Source organism: Culex quinquefasciatus, chromosome 1, assembly GCF_015732765.1.
Source record: "Culex quinquefasciatus strain JHB chromosome 1, VPISU_Cqui_1.0_pri_paternal, whole genome shotgun sequence".
Taxonomy (NCBI): domain Eukaryota; kingdom Metazoa; phylum Arthropoda; class Insecta; order Diptera; family Culicidae; genus Culex; species Culex quinquefasciatus.
The window spans coordinates 117,848,991-117,867,895 of record NC_051861.1 but is presented as its reverse complement, the minus strand read 5'-3'; the positions used below and the strand labels follow the sequence as shown (position 1 = coordinate 117,867,895).

The 18,905-nt window shown below is 34.1% G+C and overlaps 3 protein-coding genes across 3 annotated transcripts; 2 read left to right on the top strand and 1 right to left on the bottom strand.

Moving 5' to 3' along the window:
- Positions 1–572: 572 nt before the first annotated feature.
- On the top strand, positions 573–2,469 carry LOC6052597 (60S ribosomal protein L10). Its single transcript, XM_001868805.2, has 5 exons — positions 573–721; positions 1,009–1,037; positions 1,310–1,615; positions 1,823–1,985; positions 2,201–2,469. Exons 2-5 carry the CDS (start codon positions 1,015–1,017, stop codon positions 2,363–2,365), a joined length of 657 nt encoding a protein of 218 aa, XP_001868840.1. The 5' UTR covers positions 573–721; positions 1,009–1,014; the 3' UTR covers positions 2,366–2,469.
- An 11,094-nt stretch (positions 2,470–13,563) lies between these two features.
- On the top strand, positions 13,564–14,162 carry LOC6052596 (mitochondrial import inner membrane translocase subunit Tim9). Its single transcript, XM_001868804.2, has 2 exons — positions 13,564–13,755; positions 13,819–14,162. The coding sequence occupies exons 1-2, from the start codon at positions 13,702–13,704 to the stop codon at positions 14,044–14,046; spliced, it is 282 nt and encodes a 93-aa protein (XP_001868839.1). The 5' UTR covers positions 13,564–13,701; the 3' UTR covers positions 14,047–14,162.
- LOC6052595 (protein yippee) lies at positions 14,075–17,864 on the bottom strand. Its single transcript, XM_038249117.1, has 2 exons — positions 17,470–17,864; positions 14,075–14,526 (listed from the first exon to the last, which is right to left on the bottom strand). The coding sequence occupies exons 1-2, from the start codon at positions 17,745–17,747 to the stop codon at positions 14,457–14,459; spliced, it is 348 nt and encodes a 115-aa protein (XP_038105045.1). The 5' UTR covers positions 17,748–17,864; the 3' UTR covers positions 14,075–14,456.
- Positions 17,865–18,905: the final 1,041 nt, after the last annotated feature.

Genomic DNA, 18,905 nt, shown 5'->3' with positions numbered 1-18,905 from the left:
CATTTATCTTGTCAATTTATTTTCTTTTTTCAATATCAATAAAAATGAAAAAAAGTGATCAGAAATGGTTTTTATTTATGTTTTTTATCGTTGTACCATTGATGTTTTAAAGAACAGGCTTAAGGACTCTATCGACCCTATCACGTTCGTGGATTGCATACTCTTCGGGCGTTTTTTTTTTCCTCAATTGGGTACTAAAGCCCTATGTAAATGTTTATGTTCCACGGTAAAAAACACGATAAAAAAACCATTTGTGATCACTTTTTTTCATCTTAATGCAAAAAATAAATTAGTGACAAGACTTGGACAAGACAAAAATTTTTCGATGGATCAACTGTGGACCCCTTGGAACGAGCTGTCAAGTAGGAACTTTTTTGTCGAGAAGGACCACGTGGTTATTTTTTTCAAATTGAATTAAAAATCCATTTTAAATCCTTTGTGGTCGTACAAAAGGTCATTGTACTCAGAAAAAAAGCAATAATATCACAAATTTAAACTTCATTTTAGGACCCAATTTAATGAATTTAATCGATCTCCACAATCGTCGACGAAACCGCCAAAACTCGATGAAACGCCGTGTCACGCCGTTCGCCAACACTCCCCCTGCCCTGCCAGCTGTCACATTACGGCGCTGCCAACCTAAACGGTCAACGCTCTTTCCGGTTTTAGTTCGCCACTAGTGAACACACATCTGCGTGCCCACTAGTAGATTAAATACCGCGTAAGTTGGTGAAGAAGTCGAGATTTTCTGGTTGAATTACGTGCACTCGGTAGCGCTTCGCGCGTCGATCCCGGCCACGTCCGATTCGGGGTGGCATTCCGGGGGAATTTCGTCGGAAATTGACACATTTTTTGGTGTTGTCAACAATCACGGCTTGGATGGGTGGAGTGACGAGGGAGGGCGGACGGGATGTCGTTTCGTGCCACGGATTGCTGGGATCGGCGCCGCGCGTTACTTCGTTTTGTGTAGTGAAATAATTTTGCACCTTTTTTTGCTTCTGCTTTCAGCTCAAAATGGGAAGACGTCCCGCAAGATGGTGAGTGTCGTGTTTTCGGTCATTTTCATGGTCAAACAAGTCGCCTTTCTAAAACAGTGCTTAAACAAGCAAGTCATGAAAAATTACCTTGTTTTTATGACAGTTCGCTCTAGAAAGGTAGATCAAATCGGCAAACAATAGGGTGAGAATGATTTCCTTAACTCGATGGAATCGCTTCTCAATGTTGATTGCTACAAAAAAAAACGAGATTGTTTGACCAAGTTTTCAAATCTTTTCAAAGGAAAAATTTGCTAATTTTTGCCTCATTCCAGCTACCGCTACTGCAAGAACAAGCCGTACCCGAAGTCGCGGTTCTGCCGTGGTGTCCCGGACGCCAAGATCCGCATCTTCGATCTCGGCCGCAAGAAGGCCCTGGTCGAGGACTTCCCGCTGTGCGTCCACCTGGTGTCGGATGAGTACGAGCAGCTGTCGTCGGAGGCGCTCGAGGCGGGCCGCATCTGCTGCAACAAGTATCTGGTCAAGTTCTGCGGCAAGGACCAGTTCCACATCCGCATGCGGCTGCACCCGTTCCACGTCATCCGCATCAACAAGATGTTGTCCTGTGCCGGAGCCGATAGGTGAGCACGAGCCTGGAACTCCCGAATCCGGAACTCCACCTTCCTGTGATGATATTGCCTTTTCAGAGCTCTGGGTTATGACCGTTCTGTGATTACCCTTTTTACACGTTGACAGAAACTGACGCCAAATTGACGCGTCAAATCCACCCTCCAAACTCCGTCCAAAACTAGCTTCTAATCGAATCTTCTCTCTCTCTCCCTCCTCAGACTCCAAACCGGAATGCGAGGCGCCTTCGGCAAGCCCCAGGGCACGGTCGCGCGCGTCCGCATCGGCCAACCGATCATGTCGGTGCGCTCGAGCGACCGCTTCCGGCCGCAGGTCGTCGAGGCACTGCGTCGTGCCAAGTTCAAGTTCCCCGGCCGTCAGAAGGTGAGTTGCGCCCTTTTAAACACCAAAACCAGCGCGCTTTGTTTACAATTTCATGATGATTAAGCTTTTTCAGAGCACAGGGCTCTGACCGCAACCATGATTAAGAACCACCCTTTCACGTTGACTTTTTTTGACTGATTTCTCCTTAAGTCGCTTCCCAAAAACCCCAAACAAAGTCCCCCATCTAAACCCGTTCTCGTTTCCCGTCCTTACAGATCTTCATCTCGAAGAAGTGGGGCTTCACCAAGTACGACCGCGACCAGTACCAGGTGTACTGGGACGAGGGCCGCCTCGTCAACGACGGCTGCGGCGTCAAGTTCTTCAACGATCACGGCCCGCTCAAGAAGTGGGAGGCGCACGAGCGCGCGCGGTTGGCGTAGGTGCGTTCGTTGCGTTGAACTGACTGAAGGGTGTCGTCGGAGGAGGGAGAAAACAAGTCCATCAAAATAAAAACAAGATTCCGGATTTTGGCTGGCGAAGCGTTGAAAGTGTTGCAAGGTCTTTTTCTTGATGACGTTCCGAAAGGGGTTGAGTTTCTGGTCTAAACTTAAAGTGAAGCAAAAATCTGACGAAACGTTCAGAAATAGCCAAGAATATTAATTTTGCCTACAAAACCATTAAAAGGGGGCGAAAAATATAAACAACTTTGAAGGTTTTTTTTAAATAGGTCCTATAAACATATGAAACACAATAGGTCTATTCCCGTACTTGCAGAATTGCAGAATTTCTGCAGAATTCTGCAGCCAGCATAAGTCACTTTTTTGCAGCACGTTCCCGTACTTTTCAGCTCGCTCTCTTCATCTCTCTCTTTTGCAGAAGTTCTGCAAGGAGAGAAACCGCAAAACTTTTGCCTGGGTAGCGCGTTCCAGTACTTTTTCTGCAATATTGTACACACTCATATTGGGTATTAAAGTTTTTTAATTATTTAAAAATATTAAAAAATGGTTCACAAAAAAATAATTGAAAGAAGTTTACCTCTATAACGGGGATATTATTTGTTATGCAGAACAACATTTTATTTAAAAAATCAAGGATGTATTATTTATTAAGTAACTAGAAATTAATTATGCTTAGGTAGGAATTAATATTAGAAACAACTCATTACATTAGGTAAAACATAAACAACTGAGAGTGACAGGTACGTTTAATAAAGGTTTTATATAGAAGGGACCAAAAACACATGTTTTAATTGCAGAATGTTTGAAAGATTATTCATAGTAACATAAATAAATTATGACTGGATATTACATGAAAGAACAACGGTGACAAAGCAAAATTGACAAATTAAAAAAAATTATTCAAAAACTCAACATTTTTTAAACACTTAAATTAAGAAATCTGGAAATTAAGAAATCCATAATTAAAAATATATAAAAACACTAATATTTTCAAATTGAGAAACTAAAACAAACATCAGATATTTGAGAAAAATTTAAAATTCAAATAATTATATCAGAAAAATAAAGAAATCACAATTTCAAAGCTTAAAAATTCAAATAATTATAAACTAAAGATTTCAAAATGTATAAAATTTCAAAAGAATCCTAATTTCAAAAATTCAAAATAAAAAAATAAATGTTGAAAAAAAATCGAAATAAAAAACCTAAAGTTTGAATATTTATGAGTTCAGAACACCCAAAATTCAAAAAAAAATGAAAATTAAAGAAATTATAATTTTACAAATAAGTAAAATTAAAAAATTCAGTAAATCAAAAATTTTAAAACTCAAACATAAATAAAATATAAACAGTCCAAATTTCCAATCTAGATCCTCTAAATTTAAGTTTCTAACCTGAAATATGACTCCAAAAATGTGTGTTTTTTTATGATTCAAGATGGCAAAGAATTCAACAATTTAAAAATTTAGGAACTTAAGAATTTAATAATTTGAGCATTTATGAATTTAAGATTTAAAGAATTTCAGAGTTTCAGAATTTTAATTTCCCCAAAATTATATCATTTTTTTTCATATAAGAATACAAATTGGTAGCACCGTTAAAGGTACAATTTATTATTTGCCAATTAAATTTACCTATTATTTTAACACACATATTTAGTATATCAAAAATCAATTTGAGATCAAAAATTATTCCTAAACAAATATTTATTTAAAATAATTAAACTTAAAAGAAATGTGTCTTTTAAAAGTTAAAAAAATGTTTTTTTTTAGTTTAATTTTTTGTTGAGGTACTAGCCGTGTGTAATACAATGGCTTAAGTTATCAATTTTTTATCAGGTAAAAATAATAACACAAAAAAATCGCTTTATCATTTACATGAATGAACTAAGCCTGAAATCGTTAACATAAAAAAATCGTTCTCAATAAAACCAGACATAAAAAAACTACCCCAAAATCATTTATTATTACAACTAATAATAAAATGCTTGATTTCACCCAACTTGCAAATTTCATGTAAGCGTGTACTCAACATCCATCACACCAAATTGCAGTAACTTTTCAACAAGAAAGAGAAGAGAGAGCTTGCAGAAAAGTACGGGAACGGTTTTGCTGCAACTTCTACCTCTCTCACTGCAGAAGTTCTGCCTGAGAGAAAAGTTACTTTTGTTGCAGAAAAGTACGGGAACGCTCTGCTGCCGTTTTTGTGCAGAATTGCAGAATTCTGCAGTACGGGAATAGACCTAATAGTTCATAGGATCTTTTCAAAACAAACTCTAGAACTCAAGTTTGAGTGCAGTACTAGCATACATATGGTACTAGATTGTGGAGTGCTAGCAGGTGGCTTACTAGGCCCAGTGCAAAAAAAATGTTGTCCTGGTGCAAACGAAGATCGGACTCGTGCTGTCAGTGTCACAGTCCCAGCCAAATATGTTGGCCGACATGGAGCGATCATTAAAGGTAAGAACAAGATTGTCCGTCAGACCTGAACGCAAACGCAAAATTTTGCGCCTGTCGTCATACACTGAAAGAAACCAACATAGCAATCTCAAGTGTTTTTCCACGTGAGAGTCTCCAAAAATCTACACAATAAAATCACTTGCTTTTCCTTTGACCCGCACATGTTTTACATATCAAATGGACTTGAAAATCATTTGAAACCAGCTGATCATAAGCGAATAATCATTCATTTTTGTTTCACCTGCTTTTCACTTCAGATTCAAATGAATTTCATATCGATTTGCCCCATTCGACATTTCCTTTGATTTTGAAGTGAAAAACACGTTAGATTTGAATGTTTTGGTTTTTGAATGCGAGTGGCGAAAAATTTAGTAAGTCTTAGTCCATTAGTAAGATGGCCACGGACGATGCTGGTGGAAAAATTGCTTTGCGTAGATAAATATTCTTTTAGACAACTTCCTGAGATTATTTTTAAATAATTGTGCGCTTGTGGTAGGTAAAATCAAAAGGAACAATAGCTGTTTGAAATTAATGTTTATTATTTTTTCCAGATGATCAGGATCCGGCCAGAGGTCGTCTTCGGAATCTGCTCCTGATCCTGATCCGAAGCTGTGGTGCAAGTGGTGCCGGTGTTTCTTTAGATGCATCATGAAAAACAGGGGCGGAATACGGATCCGCGAGCTGCCGGATCGAGAAGAACAAAATGATTTTCTTGGTGCCATTTTGCTCGGCCAGCTTCAACCCGTTCCTGAACGACCTGACCTTGGTGATTCTCCGGTTCGGCAGGGCGTACTTCCCGGTAGATCAACACAACGCCAGCCAGTGAAGTGAAATGTGTGATTTATGTAATTTACATAAAAAATAGAAATAAAAGCTATTTATAATTGAAACCGTAACAAAAAATAAATACATGATAAGAAAACCCCTCTCATTATTTTGCTCATTTGAAAAACAATGGAAAACCATTCGATTTACACTACAAAACCATTTGACATTAATGAGAAAAGCATTGCGAATTTATGTGCATCGTCACATGAGGTTAACGTGTTTTGCTTTTGAATTTACCGCGTCGCGCCTTTAGAATTTTCGAAGTGATTTCCACGTGATAATCACAAGCAAAGTCGAATGGGGCAGATTCACGTGTAATACATGTGATATTGCTATGCGCCTTTCTTTCAGTGTAGCCTGCCAGTCATCGACCATTGAACAAAGCAACCCCTGCAGATTGTTCGACTGACAGTTGATGGAAAAATCGAATTGGCACAGCGTTCTGCGTTCACCACTGCGTCGAACGGACAATCTTGTTCTTAGCTTAACCCCTTCCCGCTCGAGATTTTTTTCGTTTTCCTTCATTAAGGCTGATACGCAGATGGGAAGGAACGCAAAACTCCATACAAAAAAACGCCCAAGAAACGGTCAAGGAAAGGGTCACGAAAAGATTTTTCTTAAGCGGTACGCAGCTGAAAAGTAACAGAAACGGAAAGATTGCGTTTGACGTTTCTTCACGCGGTACTTGTTTGTAATATGTTTTGATGAAAAAATCAAAGAATTGTAATTTTTCTTTTTGAATGCGACTGATATGTAATTACAAACGTTTTAATAATTTTGTATTGGAGATAATAATATTTCAAATTCCCGCCGAATCTCAAAAAGCAGAATATTAAAACTTAAAGGACCGATTTAGTTTTTCGGTCGAAATGGAGTAAAATAAGCAGTTGTCTTTATAGATGTCGGCCATCGTGTCACCAACAATTTATTGCTAGTACCAACCAGCTACCTCTGGATTATTAGTCCCCTGCACTGTCCGATTTATCCACACTCGCGGGACCAAAATGAAGTAAATCAGAGTGAAATTAAACTTGACAATAATCATACAAATATCTATGTTCTTACTGAAAATACAATAATAATCTGAAATTTTGAAATCCAACCAAACAACAAAATTCAAAAATGTGAAAAAAACAAACATTTCAGAAATTTCAAATAGGGGAAATCTACCCTTTCCAATCAAACACCTATCTTCGTCATATGGAGAGTTTGATGCTCGATTAAAGCTCCAAAAATACTATTTGGGCTATAAACTTACCAGCAACAGCACCGCCTCGAGTAAGCACGCAAATGTATGCCACTTACTGGCCAAAAAGATCACATTTAATGCACTTTTGATCATAATTTGTATTTTGCGAGACCACTTCTCATCATTTTGTTGGCACACACAGTGACACACACGAGAATCCTCAAACGCTTAATGAATATCGCCAAAATTAACTTTTCACTTTCGCTTACTTTTTCACGGCGCTTAAGATATGAAATTGCTTCCAACTACCGGCAACATGTTCTTTTGACCGTTACTTAGTCACTCACTTGAAGAATAATCCCGAAAAATGTAATAAATTAGCAAGCGCCATCAAAAAATCAAACGCGCCAAGTCGTTTGACGTTTCAATTTTCACTTTGCATTCAAATCGAAGGCTGAAGAAAACCGAGCGAGAGACGAAGGCAAAAAAGAACAAAGGCTGGCCGTCAACACCACCAGCAGCACAGCCAGCGATGCCAGGAAACTTTCCCTATAAATGCCACTTTTCGTGAGTGTTCGTTTGAACTGTCAGCGCAAATGGCAACACTCGACAGAGTGTTGGAAGAAAAAAGAACTAAGCCGATATTAGAAAAATGGGCGTAGCCCAATGCATTCGCCTCGATTAGAATACCCTTGGGATTTTTTTTTGTTAAATGCTTGGTAAAGAAATAGATTAACTTTTAGTGAAAGTGAAAATAAACAGAAATGTTCACAAAAACTTGCTCTACTCGTTGGTGTACTTGGTTTTAGTAAAATTCAAGGGAGACTCTAGATTATCCAGCATCATTCAAACACGACCGCTTATTTGGATTAAAATGGGTAGATTTCCCCTAACATTTTTTTTAAATAATAAAGAAAATTTCAACAAAGATCTGAAATTTGGAAAATCAAAATTAAAAATATGCAGAATTGAATAATAATTTTAATTTTTAACTTTTTTATAAATTCCATAGATCAAAAATGTTAAAATTCGAAATGAATGTACAAGTCGAAATTCCAAAAGTTTTAAAAATCGGAAATATAGAAATTATACAAATTTACGAAAACCTCGAAATTATAAAAATCAAAAACTCTATCTAGGTTTTTAAGCGAAGATGGCGTTCGAATGGTGAACGCCCAAAATGGCAAAATCGCGCAGTAGCACCAACATTAGAAAAAAATGTGGTTGTCATGCCATGGCACACTTGTTCCGTGTTGGTACCACTGTGTGATTTTGACATTTCGGGCGTTCACCATTCGAATGCCATCTTCGCTTAAAAACCTCGATTTCTTCCAAAATTAAAAAAATCTAGAATGAAAATTTAAGAATAAAGAAATTTAAAAAAATAAGAAATTTAAGAATTTAAGAATATAAGAATATAAGAATATAAGAATATAAGAATATAAGAATATAAGAATATAAGAATATAAGAATATAAGAATATAAGAATATAAGAATATAAGAATATAAGAATATAAGAATATAAGAATATAAGAATATAAGAATATAAGAATATAAGAATATAAGAATATAAGAATATAAGAATATAAGAATATAAGAATATAAAAATATAAGAATATAAGAATATAAGAATATAAGAATATAAGAATATAAGAATATAAGAATATAAGAATATAAGAATATAAGAATATAAGAATATAAGAATATAAAGAATATAAGAATATAAGAATATAAGAATATAAGAATATAAGAATATAAGAATATAAGAATATAAGAATATAAGAATATAAGAATATAAGAATATAAAAATATAAGAATATAAGAATATAAGAATATAAGAATATAAGAATATAAGAATATAAGAATATAAGAATATAAGAATATAAGAATATAAGAATATAAGAATATAAGAATATAAGAATATAAGAATATAAGAATATAAGAATATAAGAATATAAGAATATAAGAATATAAGAATATAAGAATATAAGAATATAAGAATATAAGAATATAAGAATATAAGAATATAAGAATATAAGAATATAAGAATATAAGAATATAAGAATATAAGAATATAAGAATATAAGAATATAAGAATATAAGAATATAAGAATATAAGAATATAAGAATATAAAAATATAAGAATATAAGAATATAAGAATATAAGAATATAAGAATATAAGAATATAAGAATATAAGAATATAAGAATATAAGAATATAAGAATATAAGAATATAAGAATATAAGAATATAAGAATATAAGAATATAAGAATATAAGAATATAAGAATATAAGAATATAAGAATATAAGAATATAAGAATATAAGAATTTTAGAATTTTAGAATTTTAGAATTTTAGAATTTTAGAATTTTAGAATTTTAGAATTTTAGAATTTTAGAATTTTAGAATTTTAGAATTTTAGAATTTTAGAATTTTAGAATTTTAGAATTTTAGAATTTTAGAATTTTAGAATTTTAGAATTTTAGAATTTTAGAATTTTAGAATTTTAGAATTTTAGAATTTTAGAATTTAAGAATTGAAGAATTTAAGAATTGAAGAATTTAAGAATTTAAGAATTTAAGAATTTAAGAATTTAAGAATTTAAGAATTTAAGAATTTAAAAATTCAAGAATTTAAGAATTCCAGAGAAAAAAAATTAAACATTTGTACCAGCCTTATTTTATAATTTCCAAATTTCTTAACTTCCTAATTTCATAGTTTCCGAATATCCTAATTTCCTTATTTCCTAATTTCCACACTTCCAAATTTCCTGATTTCTTAACTTCCTAACTTCCTAAAATCCTAATTTCCTAGTTTCCTAATTTCCTAACTTCCTAATATTCTAATTTCCTAACTTCCTAATTTCCTAATTTCCTAACTTCCTAACTTTCTAATTTCCTAACTTCCTAATTTCCTAACATATTATTTTCCTAATTTCACGATTTTCTAATTTCTGAATTTCCTATTTTCCTTATTTCATAATTTCCTAATTTCCTAGCTTCCTAATTTCCTAACATATTAATTTCATAATTTCTTAACTTCCTAACTTCCTAAACTCCTAATTTCCTAGTTTCCTAACTTCCTAATTTCCTAATTTCCTAACTTCCTAATTTCCTAGCTTCCTAATTTCCTAACTTCCTAATTTCCTTGTTTCCTGATATCCTAATTTCCCAATTCGTCGCTAACATTTCAATAAGCGTTATGTCTCACGCAAAGCCTATGTTTATGGCGCTTATTGAAATGTTAGCGACGAATTTCCTAACTTCCTCACTTCCTAATATCCCAATTTAATTTCCAAACTTCCTAACTTCCTAATTTCCTAGTTTTCTAATTTTAAAAATTTCCTTATTTCCTAATTTCTAAATTTCCAAATTTCCTAACTTCCTAATTTCCTCATTTCCTAATTTCCTAACTTCCTAACTTCCTAACATCCTAATTTCCTTACATATTAATTTTCTGATTTCTTAATTTCCTTGTTTCATAATTTCCTAATTTTCTTATTTTCTTTATTTTACTAATTTGCTAATATCATAATTTCCAAATTTCCTAATTCCCTTGTTTCCTAATTTCCAATTTTTTTAATTTCCTTGTTTCATAATTACATAGTTTTTTAATTTCCTTATTTCATAATTACATATTTTTTTAATTTCTGTTTTTCTTGTTTTAGAATTAAAGAATTTCTAAATTTGCTTTTATTTATTGATTTCTTAATTTTGTTTATAATTGTTGTTAAATTTTTTAATAAACATTTTAAATCTATTTAATTTTAAGTTTTGAATATTTTTAATCTTTTTATTTTTTCCTCGAAAGAACCTCAAGCGCGCACACCGTCAATCGCACTCATACCGAACTGTCAACTTTTCTTGGGGGGGTCACGAAAAGAACACGCAACATTTCTTGACCGCGTTCCTTCCGATCAGCATACCGTACTTTAAGCGGTATACGCACTTCGGAAGGAACCGGTCAAGAAAAAAATCAAATGGGCAGCAGCGGCAGCGCAAGCAAGTCAGAGAGGGTGAAGAAAAGCCCCAAGAAATCGCTCCATCTCCTTTGTTCTGCTGTTCGTTAAGCTGTTTCTTGACCCCTTTCCTTCCGATCTGCATACTAGCCTTTAATCTTAACTGGATGGACCAAAATGGATGAAATTTTAATAATGATAAGTTAACATTCTAATGCAGGTTGAACCAGGTTGAAAAAATGTATGGTTGAAGAGAAATTTAATTTTGAAGACAAAAATTTGTGGTGCTCTGGAGTAACCATGGGCGTGAGAGGGTTAAAAAAAACCAGCTTGAAGTCGCATGATAACTTTTGCGAGAAAGAGAAAGCCGACTAAGATAAAGCCTATTTTTCTGACCGAAATGACCCCCACAATAGGGTTAAAATGGATTTTTAAATCAATTTTGGATAAAAATTCCTCGTGGCCCTTCTTGACAGTAGGGACCGTCCAAAAACCACGTGGACACTTTTGTTGAAATCTCAAACCACTAGAATTTTTGAGAAATTACAAATCTAATTTCAGAATTTTTGGGTTCAAGACATTTGAAATTCTGTTTATCTAAAATTTTATATTTTTTAAATACGAAAATTCCAAAATTGTTGTACAGTTTTTTCGTATTTTTTTTTATCATTTTCTTGTTTTTAACATAAAATTCGAGTTCGGCCACTCCTCCCAAGTATCGAGGTTTGATAGTGTCAAAAGGTAAGATCTAGAAATAAGGATTATATGAAACTATATTGTCATAATTATTGTATTCACTGAAATATCTATCCGCTTTCTACCCCCAATGTGTCCTGCACTGGGGGTGCCTGGGGTAACTTCGAGTTGACCTGGGCCGCCCGAGGAATTATGTCGTAGGTGGCTCGTGTACCGGTTCACACACCTCTCCTCGCGACAAGGTTTTCCGTAGGTCTACACTCGAACATGCAACATGGGACAGCATGAAAAAAAAGCTTTTTCCACAATTTTCCAATTTAAATAAGTCGTTTTGAACCACATTCCTGATTTCTTTTTTATTCACTCAAATTTGATATTCAAATTAAATGCATCTTCACTAGCATCTTCATTTATTTACTTTAACATAAATTGTATTCCATTTTGGATTTTCTTGTTAAAATGCGCCTTTTTGCAACTATGCCATTTTTAAAGATAAAAACAACAACCAAAACAAATACAAATAAAAACGCTTTCTAGTCATAAATTTGCCAACACATTTAAAGTATGTTTACATTACATTTTTGGGTTAAATTATAAGTTTTTTACTGGGCGTACAAAGCCTTATTTCTTTTTATTAATTTTTCAAATTTTAGAAATTTTTAAAATTGAAAAAAAAAATATTTTTTTTGAAGCATTTGAAATATTTAAAATATTTGATTTTTTAACTTTTTAAATTTCGAAACTAAAAAAAACATTTTGAATTTTTTGCAATTTTTTTATTTTTGAAGTTTTTAAAATTATATAAAGTTAGAAAGAAATTATTTTTGATTTTTTTTAAATATGTAATTTTTTTACATTAAAAATATTGAACACAGATTTTCTTATATTTCGTTTAAATAAAAAAAAATATTCAGAAAAAATTGTCTTACAAATTACGATCGTAATTTTTCAACAGTAAAATTACGATCGTAATTTGTCGATGTTAGATCTAGATTTGCCGATGGTAAGTCGTTATCTTACTATCGAGAAATCTCGATTGTGAGTCGAGAAATTACGATCGTAATATTACGAGCGAATGCAATAATCACTACGTTATTGTCCGTTTCTTTCAAAGGTACACGCCGCGCAGCATTTGAGAATGTGCCGTAGACATTGTTGCCAGCGATTTTCTATACTTTTGGTGCGATTCAAAACATATATACAATGCCAGGCGATTCGAAGAAGAAAAACGTGCAGTATGGAATTTGACAGCGCGCATTTGCCGAAAGTGCGGCGCGTCGTTTCGAGGTTGGTTTGCCGCGTGTCTTTTTCGGGAATACGCGCAATGATCTAAAAAAAATCCAACTCAAAAATCAAAATTTTGGAAACTCTAAAATTGTAATGCATTGAAATTAAAAAAAAAATAATTTTAACAATTCTAAAATTGTTATATTAACAAATTTCAAAATTGTTAAATTGTTTAATTCTCAAATTTAAAAATTATTTTAAAAAAACGTTACTTAACGTTTAATAACTTTTGATCTTCAATGTTTTGGACTCACTGGAAAGGTATTTCAAATACCTTTCTAAAAATGTATAGCATGGCGGCTTTTCTTACAAAAAACACCCTTTTTACAATCTTGTAAACATTAGTCAAAATCGTTTTTTAGGATAACTTTTCAAGTACTTAACAAAGCATTATGGTATAAAAATATTACCTATGGGACCTGAAGACGGATCTAAAAACACAGATCCGGACAAAATCGGTCAAGCCCAAAACGATTTTACAATTTTTTAAAAAAAGCTTTTTAGCCAAACAAGTTTCAGTTAGATAATCTTGTTTATTTATTTGAAAAAAGTAAAATTAAAATTAGTTAAAATTTTAAATTGAAATTAGTTTTAAATCCCCAATTTTCACTGTCTCAAACTGATTGTTGCGAGATATTTCAGCCATTCTAGGCTACACACCCCCTAAAAACTCTTCTAATCTAGTACTGCAGTGGTTCGTGTCTTTGGTAGCATTTGACATTTTAAAATTCCTGCTGATTTCTTCAACAGTGGGTGACGCGATGACAGTTCTACCATGCGTGACGTAATTCTGGAATCAAAACATCAAAAAAATCTCGGTGCCGTTCCCCAAACTGCGGCAGCATTTTCGCTTGAATTTAAATTAAAAACCAGCCCAACCTAAACACTGCCCGCCCCACAATGGCCATGTCCCAGATGACGATCGACCAGCTGGACAAGGACCAGATCAAATCGGTAAGAATCGCTTGAAAAGGCCTTCAACAACAACAAACCCAACCTCCAAAACCCCCTCCGCAGTTCTCGGATTTTCTGCTGTCGTACAACAAGCTGTCCGAGCTGTGCTTCCTGGACTGCGTCAACGAGTTCACCGGGCGGACCGTGTCGGACAAGGAGAGCAGCTGCTCGCTCAACTGCATGGAGAAGTTCCTCAAGATGAACCAGCGCGTGTCCCAGCGCTTCCAGGAGTTCCAGATGATATCGAACGAGAATGCGCTGGCGGCCGCCCAGAAGCTCGGCGGGAAGTGATTGGGTTCCACGTTGGAAAAACGGTGTGTTTTGTTTGCTTTAATGTTTAAAGTGATCTATTTTTGCGGTTAATAAACTCGGATCTATTCATGCTGGTTGGATAAGATGTAGTTAAATAGTTTTGTGATTATTTTGTGATTTTTCTTACTCACTGTCCAAACGCTACTGATCTTATCGCTATTTCGCAAATCTAAGTTTAAAGAAACTTTTGAAAAAGCACACAATTCTTACGCTAAATTTTAATCCATTAATTCGAATCGCATTTTTCTAACCCTAAAAACATCCACACATGACCTTACTATGGTGACGACGGCGACGAAATTGGTGATTAGCTGAATAATGATGAAAAATTTGAGCCAATTGGCCTCTTCCCCGCTCTAGAACTCGATCGGGTCAAACAGGAAGGGGGGTCACGCCTCCGGGAAACCCTCGGACTCGGTGATGAGCGCGTGCTCCAGGATGACGCGGCCTTCCTTGTATCTGGAAAAAAAGAGAAGAAATGTGGTTCAACTTGACATTTTTTTTAATTTTTAAAAATATTGCTAATAACTGCCATAAAACATTTTCGAATTAATGAGATTGAAAAAAAAAACAGTTTTCCCAAAAAAGTATTGGTTTTGGTTCAATATAAGCAGAGATGTTGCAAATTTCGTAAAATAAAAAGTGACTTTCTACAAAATTTCATTATTTTATTCCCACTCCTACTTTATCTAATTCAATAAATTCCACAATTTTATCAAAAAGTTGTATTCGAGCAATTCCAGCTCAAAACAGGAATTTTTTAGGCACTTTCTTCTCGACCCTCTCCGATTTCAATGAAACTTTGTAGACATGCATGTTATCCTACGCTTATATAAGCCATTTCATGTATTAGGAGGCAATTTCACTCGATAATGACATTTGAGAAGGGCGTAAGTGTTTTAAATATTTTTGTATTTCGTAATTTAAATATTGCTGTATCTCGAAGCCGTTGCATCGTATCAAAAAGTGGTCAAAGACAAACCTGTTTGACGGGCTTTCCGAAAAACGACAAACTGACAGAAAAAAACACTCCAATTTAATGAGATTGTTTGATTATTAAGTTTAAAAGTCAAATTTGAAGGTGAGCCCACGAAATTTTTTTCGTTCAAAATTTTTGTGAAAATAGCCTAAGATGTTACAAAAAGACTCACGAAAAATGCAGGATGGAGCAACTCCCCTAAAAAAATACAAAAATCATTTACTGAAACTGTTTTTTTGAAAAGTGCTCTAAACGTTAAAATTTTCAAAATCCGAACACGAGAGTCGATTTTCCTGACAATTTTACATAAAAGTCTCCATATTGACCATATTGACCATTGTCCTAATTCCAATCCTTGTGAAGTTACAGCGGTTTTAAAAATAAAAATGTTGAAAAAATAGGTTTTTGGCAATTTCTATATGTTGAAAACTTTTTTATTTAATTAATAATTTTCGAAGAAAAAAAAACAAAAATATCGAAAAATTCAAAAGCTTTAAAAAAAATATTTTTTTTTTAATTTCAAATATTTTAAATTTTCAATTATTTCAAAATTCTTAAAAAATTGAAAAAATTAAAAAATTTGAAAAATTTCAAAAGTTTTAAAAATTTCAAAAATTTTAAAAATTTCAAAAATTTATTAAATTTCAAAAAATTCAAAAATTTCAAAAATTTCAGAATTTTTAAAAATTTCAAAAATTTAAAAATTTTGAAAATTTTAAAAATTTCAAAAAAATTCAAAATTTCAAAAAAATTGAAAATTTTAAAAAATTTAAAATTTCAAAAAATCTTAAAATTTTTCAAAATTTTTCAAAAATTTCAAAAGTTTTAAAAATTTGAAATTTTTGAATTTTTTTTTATTTTTCATATTAAAAAATGAACTTAGATTTTTTTTAAATATTTTGTTTAAATAAAAAAATATGCAAAAAAATGGTATTACAAATTCCGATCGTAATTTCTCGATCCACGATCGAGATTTCTCAACAGTCAAATTACGATCGTAATTTGTCGATGGTAAGTCGTAATCTTACTATCGAGAAATCTCGATCGTGAGCCGAAAAATTACGATCGTAATATTACGATCGAATGCAGTAATCACCACGTTAAGCTAAATCGATTTTAAAATTTAGAAGAAAAAGTGAGTAATATGATTTTTTATATATTCCCTCAGTATTTGAGTATTTCTGGAGTTTCTATTTTGAAAAGGTCCAAACAACCAAATTTACAGTTTTTGCTTTTTGGGTGATTTTGAAATCGCCTTGAGTCAGGGGTATTAAAAAATACCTAAAAAGCTAAAACTTTAAATTTGTTTTATTGAACCTATTAAAAAAAACTCCAGATTTAAATTTAGCACTTCTATTTTTTTAAATTTTCTTAATTTTGAGACTTTCAATAGTTAAAATTTTCAAATTTATTGCTTTGTTTTTGACTTTTTTTTCCGTATTTTTTAAGATCTATACTTATTTTTTTATATATTTAATCTAATCTAATCTGCTGGAAAGTCTTGTAATTGGGTACTAAAGCCCTATGCCAATTTTTATGTACAACGGTAAAAAACACGATTAAAAACCATTTCTGATCACTTTTTTTTATTTTAATGCAAAAATTTTTTTTGACAAGACAACATTTTTTCGATGGATCAACTATGGTCCCCTTGGAACGACCTGTCAAGTAGGAGCTTTTCTGTCAAGAAGGACCGCGAGGTTAATTTTTCAAAATTGATTTTAAAATCCATTTTAAGCTCTTTATGGTCGTACAAAGGGTCATTGTACTCAGAAAAATAAGCTTTATCGCTGTGAACAATAATATCAGCAATCTAAGCTTCATTTTAGGGCCCAATTAGATTACGCCGCATTACTAATATTGTCATTATTAATAATTGCAGTACACCCGACAGCACCCGAAAATTTTATACAAAAATGAAAGCGGCCAGCCATACTGCGCTGTGTTTACCGCAGAGAGAATTCTGTGAATGGATCACATTTCACAGAATCTACAGGGGAGGGGTATGCGTGGACAAACCGTTATTTTCAAATTTGAGATTGTCCACGCTCCATACCTCCATACACAAAAGATTTGTTTTGTATTGAAATTCTCCACGAGGGAGGGGGGGGGGGGGGGGTCTGAGATTTATGAAAAGTGTTCTCCACGTGATTTATGGATGGTCCCTATTTGCATTTTTGAATTTATAAATTTCTGAAATATTTAGTTTTTTTTTCCACCAAAAGTTTAAGTTTAATCTGATCGAAAAACAAATCCGTTCTTTTAATTGTTTATCAATGAACCGAGCAGTGAGCAAGCATGTTTCTGTCGAAAGTTTTGCAAAATTACCTAGTTGTTTATAGAGTGGAAATCATTCCCAATCCCAGCCAACAAAGAGACCCCCACCCCCCTTTCCCTCCCTCTCGTCAATATCCCAAACTCACTTTTGCGACTCCTCGGTGGCAAACTCGTACATCCAGCCCAGCTTGGCGCGGCAATTCTTGCACATCACGTCCCGCACCATGTGCCGTCCCGTCAGCATCACCCGGTCCTGCACAGGAGAATAGACCAGGTTCACGACCCGTTTGAAGAGGTACGCCCTTCCTGTTGCGCCCGTAAATCTCGTGCTGATCAGCTCCCGCTTGTTGGTCAGGTTGGTTTCGCAGGCCGCGCACGAGTACAGCTTCTGGCCGCCGATGTGGTCCAGGAAGATTTTGCCCATTTCGACGGAACTTGCGACGGAATCCCAGCTGCGACGGAACGAGAAGCGAAATTTTTCCTTTGTTTTGATTTTTCGGACTGCAGCTGATGACGTCGAATTTTCGTCAAGCAACCCAGTGTAAAATAAATGGGCTGTCAAAGCTTGAGTGCAGTACCAGATTGCAGAGTGAGCGGATGTCATTGAGAGGTACTAGATTAAAGGTGAGAACAAGATTGTCCGTCAGACGTAGACGCAGCCGCAGAACTTTGCACCAGTTCGATTTTTTCAAGATCTGTCTGTCGATCAATCTGCAAGGGTTGCTTTGTTCAATCGTTCGATTGACAGACAAGCTATGATGACAGCCGCAAAATTTTGCGCTTGCATCCAGGCCGAACTAGAGACCCTAAATAAGGAGACTGGTCTAAACTGGCTAAATCGAGGGCTAAATCGATCTGGCAACGTATGTTTTGAGCTTGGCAAAACTGATAAGTTTTGCTGGGCGTAAAGGCAAATGCTCGTTTGGATACGTCAAACTCGTGTCTGTTTGGGTACGTCAAATTCACTTCGACCAGTCTCCCTATTTAGGATCTCTAGGCCGAACGGACAATCTTGTTCTTAGCTTAAGGATTGTCTGCGCTAGGCTTTCTAGTTTGAAATTTACCATTAATTGGGTACTAAAGCCCTATGTCAATTTTTATGTACAACGGTAAAAAACACGATTAAAAACCATTTCTGATCACTTTTTTTCATTTTAATGCAAATTTTTTTTTTTGGCAAGACAACATTTTTTCGATGGATCAACTATGGTCTCCTTGGAACGAACTGTCAAGTAGGAGCTTTTCTGTCAAGAAGGACCGCGAGGCTAATTTTTAAAAATTGATTTAAAAATCCATTTTAAACTCTTTGTGGTCGTACAAAGGGTCATTGTACTCAGAATAATAAGCTTTATCGCTGTAAACTATAATATCAGGAATCTAAGCTTCATTTTAGGACCCAATTCAAAGTATGTTCAAATCTGCTGGGGGCTTGTTTGCAAAAGATTGTTTATCTCTTTCTAGCAAAAGTTTTGTGTCAGGCGACTTCAAGCTGTTTTTTTTTACTGACCGCCCGATATGTCAGCCAACATATTTCGTAGGGCTCATTGCTCCGGCAGAAGTCTCAGCGCGTAGTCGTGTTTTT

What these genes read in the sequence shown, in the direction of transcription:
- LOC6052595 (XM_038249117.1), bottom strand. Translation starts at nt 17,747, where the DNA reads ATGGGCAAAATCTTCCTGGACCACATCGGCGGCCAGAAGCTGTACTCG. An exon ending in GCCACCGAGGAGTCGCAAAA is followed by an intron (nt 14,527 to 17,469) that starts GTGAGTTTGGGA and finishes CTTTTTTTCCAG; the next exon opens with ATACAAGGAAGGCCGCGTCA.
- LOC6052596 (XM_001868804.2), top strand. Translation starts at nt 13,702, where the DNA reads ATGGCCATGTCCCAGATGACGATCGACCAGCTGGACAAGGACCAGATC. An exon ending in ACAAGGACCAGATCAAATCG is followed by an intron (nt 13,756 to 13,818) that starts GTAAGAATCGCT and finishes CCCCCTCCGCAG; the next exon opens with TTCTCGGATTTTCTGCTGTC.
- LOC6052597 (XM_001868805.2), top strand. Translation starts at nt 1,015, where the DNA reads ATGGGAAGACGTCCCGCAAGATG. An exon ending in TCCTGTGCCGGAGCCGATAG is followed by an intron (nt 1,616 to 1,822) that starts GTGAGCACGAGC and finishes CTCCCTCCTCAG; the next exon opens with ACTCCAAACCGGAATGCGAG. An exon ending in AGTTCCCCGGCCGTCAGAAG is followed by an intron (nt 1,986 to 2,200) that starts GTGAGTTGCGCC and finishes CCGTCCTTACAG; the next exon opens with ATCTTCATCTCGAAGAAGTG.